Below are 6,482 nucleotides of genomic sequence, written 5' to 3' on the forward strand. Positions count from 1 at the left end.
AAATTTATTTGTTTTCTTCTGCTTGCCAGCAAAAATAAAAATAAGTTTCAGGCAGCTAGCAAATGGTCTTGCTTTCTTATGATTGCCAGTAAACAATAAAGGTAACTGGCTCAGCAAAGTCTCGGTGGGTAGCCAATTCTGTTTTTATTTTCAACTATTGAAGGACCAATAAAATCAAAATATCCCAGGAAAGAAATTCATGTATATAAAAAGGGCCCTGGAAAATACAGAACACAGAGCCCGCGAATTTATTTGTTTTCTTCCAGCAAAAATAAAAATAAGTTTCAGGCAGCTAGCAAATGGTCTTGCTTTCTTATGCTTGCCAGTAAACAATAAAAGTAACTGGCTCAGCAAAGTCTCGGTGGGTAGCCAATTCTGTTTTTATTTTCAACTATTGAAGGACCAATAAAATCAAAATATCCGAGGAAAGAAATTCATGTATATAGAAAGGGCCCTGGAAAATACAGAACACAGAGCTCGAAAATTTATTTGTTTTCTTCTGCTTGCCAGCAAAAATAGAAATAAGTTTCAGGCAGCTAGCAAATGGTCTTGCTTTCTTATGCTTGCCAGTAAACAATAAAGAATAAATTTTAGGCCATAACTCGGGATACGCATGGTCAAAGTAACCACAATTTGGGGCCATATTTCGGGGTTTTCCCTACGCAGACTGGGATGCATCACACCCTCTCTCTTTTCAATGAATGGCAAACCAATAGCGTGCTCTAAACAATAGAAAGTCTGCATCAATGATCGAGTAATTAATTCATATCTTTGCTCAAATTGTGGAAACCCCTTGCGGTGAGGAGTAGAACAAACCTGGTGTGTTAGTCCGGTGTACCTGGGTGGCGAGCAGCAGAGTGGAGGAATTGCAGAGCGGGAGGCGCCTAGTCGAGGAGGAAGGTGAGGGAGCAGATCGCGATCGGGCAATTCCTCCATTTCGAATTGGCAAAGGCATTATTCCTCCGTCGCTGCGATCTGTCAGCGAAATTTCAGGATGCCAGCTCCGATCGGATCTGCGTCGAAAAATCAGGGAGTGAATGCGGAGGGGAGGAAGGGGTGGCGGAGCCAGGGGAAAGTGGCGGAGGGTGGAGGGATTGCCGCGGAGCCAGGGGAGAGTGGCGGAGGGTGGAGGGATTGCCGGCGGCCGGCGCTGAACAATTTTCCGGGCAGCGACGGAAACCGGACAATTCCTCCGCCCAGGTAGACTACTCCTTATATTTTACTACACATGATGTAAAATGTAGAGCATTCTGTACATTGTGTAATTCATTTTGCGTGCGATTATTGACACAACGCTCTTTGCGGGGTGTGGCGAGGACCATGGCCATCTGATCTGAAGTTCTCTTATATTATACAACTCGCTGCAGCTTTATTCATTAATGTTTTCGCCGCCTTCTTCGATGAAGCCATTTCCCAGTCGATGGCGCAGGGACTCGACTACTCCAGCGCCCCATTGCAGTTTTGAGCAGTGAGACACATAAAGATTCACCAGCGAGCTCAAATGTTGAACATTGGGTGGCATCTGTAATTTGGAACATCCAGACAAGTGAAGCTCCTCCAACGAGCTCAAATGCTGAAAATTGGGCAGCATCTGTAAATTGGAACACCCAGACAAGTTAAGCCATTTGAGTCTCGTTAAGTTCCCGACTGAGTCTGGGAGCCCCTCCAAGCTGGTGCAGTTTTCCAAGTTGAGCCTTTGGAGGCCCGTCAGCTGCCCCACCAAGTCTGGGAGCCCCTGCAGGCTGGAGCACCCGCTCAAGTCGAATCCCTGGAGGCCCGTCAGCTGCCCCACCGAGTCTGGGAGCCCCTGCAGGCTGGAGCACCCGCCCAAGTCGAGTCCCTGGAGGCCCGTCAGCTGCCCCACAGAGTCTGGGAGCCCCTGTAGGCTGGAGCACCCGCCCATGTCGAGTCCCAGGAGGCCAGTCAACTGCCCCACCGAGTCTGGGAGCCCCTGCAGGCTGGAGCACCCACCCAAGTCGAGTCTCTGGAGGCCCGTCAGCTGCCCCACCGAGTCTGGGAGCCCCTGCAGGCTGGAGCACCCGCCCAAGTAGAGTTCCTGGAGGCCCGTCAGCTGCCCCACCCAGTCTGGGAGCCCCTGTAGGCTGGAGCACACGCCCAAGTAGAGTCCATGGAGGCCCGTCAGCTGCCCCACCCAGTGTGGGAGCCCCTGCAGGCTGGAGCACCCGCCCAAGTAGAGTCTTTGGAGGCCCGTCAGCTGCCCCACCCAGTCTGGGAGCCCCTGCAGGCTGGAGCACCCGCCCAAGTCGAGTCCTTGGAGGCCCTTCAGCTGTGCCACCGAGTCTGGGAGTCCCTGCAGGCTGGAGCACCCGCCCAAGTAGAGTCCTTGGAGGCCCGTCAGCTGCCCCACCGAGTCTGGGAGCCCCTGCAGGTTGGAGCACCCGCCCAAGTAGAGTCTCTGGAGGCCCGTCAGCTGCCCCACCGAGTGTGGGAGCCCCTGCAGGCTGGAGCACCCGCCCAAGTAGAGTACCTGGAGGCCCGTCAGCTGCCCCACCCAGTCCGGGAGCCCCTGCAGGCTGGAGCACCCGCCCAAGTATAGTACCTGGAGGCCCATCAGCTGCCCCACCCAGTCCGGGAGCCCCTGTAGGCTGAAGCACCCGCGCAAGTAGAGTTTCTGGAGGCCCGTCAGCTGCCCCACCCAGTAGGGGAGGCTAGAGCACTGGCTCAAGTCGAGTTCCTGGAGGCCCGTCAGCTGCCCCACCGAGTCTGGGAGCCCCTGCAGGCTGGAGCACCCGCGCAAGTAGAGTTTCTGGAGGACTGTCAGCTGCCCCACCGAGTCCGGAAGCCCCTGCACGCTGGAGCACCCGCCCAAGTCGAGTTCCTGGAGGCCCGTCAGTTGCCCCACCGAGTCTGGGAGCCCCTGCAGGCTGGAGCACCCGTTCAAGTAGAGTCCCTGCAGGCCCGTCAGCTGCCCCACCGAGTCTGGGAGCCCCTGCAGGCTCGAGCACCCGTTCATGGGGAGTCCCTTGAGGCCTGTCAGCTGCCCCACTGAGTCTGGGAGCCCCTGCAGGCTGGAGCACCCGTACAAGTAGAGTTTCTCCAAGCGCGTCAGCTGCCCCACCGAGTCTGGGAGCCCCTGCAGGCTGGTGCACCGTTCCAAGTCGAGTGTCTGGAGGCCCGTCAACTTCCCTACCGAGTCTGGGAGTGCTTGCAGGTTGGAGCACCGTGTCAAGTAGAGTACCTGGAGGCCCGTCAGCTGCCCCACCGAGTCTGGGAGCCCCTGCAGGCTGGTGCAGTATTTCAAGTCGAGTGTCTGGAGGCCCGTCAGTTGCCCCACCGAGTCTGGGAGCCCCTGCAAGCTGGTGCAGTATTCCAAGTTGAGGCTCTTGAGGCGCGTCAGCTGCCCCGTCGAGTCTGGGCGCTGCTTCAAGCTGGGGCACCCGGAAAAATCGAGTGTGTGGAGGCCCATCAAGATCCCAACTGAATCCGGCAGCAGCATCATTTGTTCACAGTTTTGTAACGTGATATGCTTCAATGAATGCATATCATAGAATTCATTTGGTAAAGTTTTAAAATCGCCATTTTTCAGGACAATTCTTTCGAGCTGATTCAGTTTACCAATAGACTCTGGAACCTCTGAAAGGGGAGCATCAATATACAATTCCCTCAACTGTAGTGGTGCCTGCAATGTGTACATAAAAATATTAAAGTTGATTTGCCTCTGTAAATGTCACCTATTTGACATCGTGATAAACAGAGACAATTCTTAAATGCAAGCAATTTTATTATTTGAAGAGAATGTAAATCGATGTCTGTCCAAATCAATTAGAATGTATACTACCTGAGATGCATGTTGCCAGAGTGTGTTCAATTCTTCCCCCTTTATGTATAACACTCTTAAATTCCTTGTTGGAATTGTGAAAGATATTGAGGAGATCGGACACTTCTCCCATCGAAGATATATCAGTTGTCGTAACTCCGCTGCACTGAATACACTTTCAACAAAAGAACCTTCACCCCTAAGCAGTTCCAACCTGCTTAGGTTGCAGTTGACCCTAATGTATTCGAAAAATTGTTCGCTGCCATTTCCATAATCCATGCTAATTCCTCGCACCTGAATTGTTCACTTGGAGCTGTTAAAAACATGATTTTTTTTCTTATAAAATTTCAAAACAAGAAGGCAATTTAGATATGGCAATGCTAATTTGAAAATCCGTGGAGAGCTTCAACATACGTACAGGCGACGAGGGGGAAAGAGTACGAAGAAGATTGACATTTGGTCGCGAAAGCCGAAGCGGATGTTCCTTCTCTGCTACATCTCTGCCGAGATCGCGGAGGTGGTCGTGCATTCTTATACACTCTTCACTGTCGATCTCTACAAGGCATCTGTTCTCTAAGTTGCGGAGACCGAGCCATCCGTCCCAGCCACACCCGTTCCATATTGTGATGGCGGTATCTTTGTTTTCTCCTATAAAAAAACAGGCGACGTCTAAAAAGATCTCCTGCTGCTCTTTATCCAGACCATCATAGCTAACTTTAAGCTTGCTATGAATATCATCAGGAAGTATTCTTCTGATTTTGTCTAACTGTCTTTTCCAAATCGCAGAATCTTTTCCACGAATGGCCGCTCCGATGACCTTAAGAGATAAGGGCAATCCATCACAAAAATCCAAAAAATCTTCAACCAGTTGTTCAAATCCCGTCACAGGACAACTCTGGTCAAAGGCATGCGAGCAGAATAGTGCTCTAGACTGTTGTGGGTTAAGACCTGTTTGCTGGTAAATAGACGCCTCTACAATTCCCGAGCTTGTAAGTACATCCCTATTGCGAGAAGTAACCAAGATTAGACTACTGGATTGAATGGTATCTTTAAACGGTGAAAACAATGCACGAAGTTGATCAATATGATCAACATCATCTAATACTAGGAGAGATGGGGGACAGGATGAGATATGCTTTCGGAGCTTCTCTTTGCCTTCATCAATGTTTCTTATTTGCTCGTCCTGCAAATGAGCCAAGTCTTTAAGAAGTTGTGTCTGCAATGAACTTAAAGAGCTCTTGGCTGCGGTTTCTCTCACATCAGACAGAAAACAAGATCGATCATAATTTGATCTGTGTCTGTTGAAGAATTCTTTTGCAAGGGTCGTTTTGCCTACCCCGCCAAGACCCACAATTCCCACAACCCTCATCTTCTGGCTTTGCTGCTGCACCATTCTTTCCACGTATTCTATTTTCTCTTTCAGGCCAGTAGCATATTCGGCTACATGAAGAGGTGTTTTACTAACCTTTCTCCACACTTCTTTTACGACCTCATCAACTAGCCGCCCTTCGTCACTGAACGATATGCACGATATATTGATTGAGAAACGTCTCCGAAAATATAGTATGATATACCTTATTATTCATTAAATAACTAAGAAAAAAAAGTGGAGAAAGTATGGCGCTTACCCGTCGTATGCGTTCATATCAAAACCGCTTTTATTGGAGACAAGATGGAGAGCATCCCTCCATTTTTTCAGAGTGCTAGAATCATATCGTGGCTTCTTTTTGTTGGTACGAGGATCCAATGTTGTTTTGTTTTCTAGCAATTGCAGGTCTCGAGCATACCTTCCCTTTTCGCCCAGTAGACACGGAGAGATACAGCGGAGGATACTCTGGACTCCAGCGAGCACTCCATCTCCGCTCCGCGTCCAGCGAAGTTCCGAAGGATCGACATTATGGAAGACCGGAATAATTGTGGACCCGGATTCCACCATTAGTGCGAGCTCGTTAAGACACCAGCTTGATTGAGCATATGTTGGAGAAAATATTGCGACATGCACTGAGGCGGTTCGAATAGCCTCATTGATTTGAGAAGGCATGTCCTCTCCCTTACGCAATTCGGGCTGGTCCAGAAATACTCTTAACCCACGGACAATAAGGCTACGGTAGATATGGCTGGCGAGGCCTTTCCTTGTGTCGGGACCGCGGTGGTTCAAAAAAACGTCATAAACCTGGCCAGTGTTGGTGGATGGAGCCGAAGAAGAGGCGATGCATGTGATATCCCCAGTAAGATCCGCCATCGGATACAGAAGAAGAAAGAAGCAAGCGAGATCCAAGACGTTTTACAGAGAAGAAAGAAGCAAGCGAGATCCAAGACGTTTTACAGAGATTGGGAATGATCTCACCAGTGCAAGACCACCTAACAGCGAATCGATGAGAACAAATGAAGACACTAATTCAGAGGATTTGTTTTTCGCTGAACGAACCAAGTCGATATATTTTTCAATTGAATGAAATTTAAGATACTTTTGTTTTATTATTAAATTGTGAAATCAGGAAAGTTTCTGCTAATTTCCTTCGTTCACTGCATGATTGAGGGTTGAGTCACTGACCATATATTCCAGCATCGTTTAGAAGATATGCTGACCACAGATATGAGGGGCCCAAACTTTATGCAAAAGCAACTGCATCCACTAACCCGATACATGATTCGATTCCTGAGGTTGATAAGTTAATTTATTAAGCAATACTGGTGGCATCCA

The 6,482-nt window shown here is 49.4% G+C and overlaps 1 protein-coding gene across 1 annotated transcript; it reads right to left on the minus strand.

The window, feature by feature from the left end:
- Nucleotides 1-225: 225 nt before the first annotated feature.
- Nucleotides 226-6,214, minus strand: LOC149170602 (uncharacterized). Its single transcript, XM_089423930.1, has 4 exons — nucleotides 5,407-6,214; nucleotides 4,197-5,292; nucleotides 3,800-4,072; nucleotides 226-3,640 (listed from the first exon to the last, which is right to left on the minus strand). Exons 1-4 carry the CDS (start codon nucleotides 6,018-6,020, stop codon nucleotides 1,370-1,372), a joined length of 4,254 nt encoding a protein of 1,417 aa, XP_089280056.1. The 5' UTR covers nucleotides 6,021-6,214; the 3' UTR covers nucleotides 226-1,369.
- Between the last annotated feature and the right edge of the window lie 268 nt (nucleotides 6,215-6,482).

Source organism: Pinus tabuliformis, chromosome 4_2 (genome assembly GCF_031772625.1).
Source record: "Pinus tabuliformis cultivar Carrire ecotype Pingquan chromosome 4_2, CPIR1, whole genome shotgun sequence".
Lineage (NCBI taxonomy): Eukaryota > Viridiplantae > Streptophyta > Pinopsida > Pinales > Pinaceae > Pinus > Pinus tabuliformis.

Excerpts from the sequence above, each read along its gene's own strand:
- LOC149170602 (XM_089423930.1), bottom strand. The coding sequence starts at position 6,020 with ATGGCGGATCTTACTGGGGATATCACATGCATCGCCTCTTCTTCGGCT. Across the intron at positions 4,073-4,196 it reads CTCTTTCCCCCTCGTCGCCT|GTGCGAGGAATTAGCATGGA; the intron begins GTACGTATGTTG and ends TGAACAATTCAG. Across the intron at positions 3,641-3,799 it reads TCTGGCAACATGCATCTCAG|GCACCACTACAGTTGAGGGA; the intron begins GTAGTATACATT and ends TACACATTGCAG.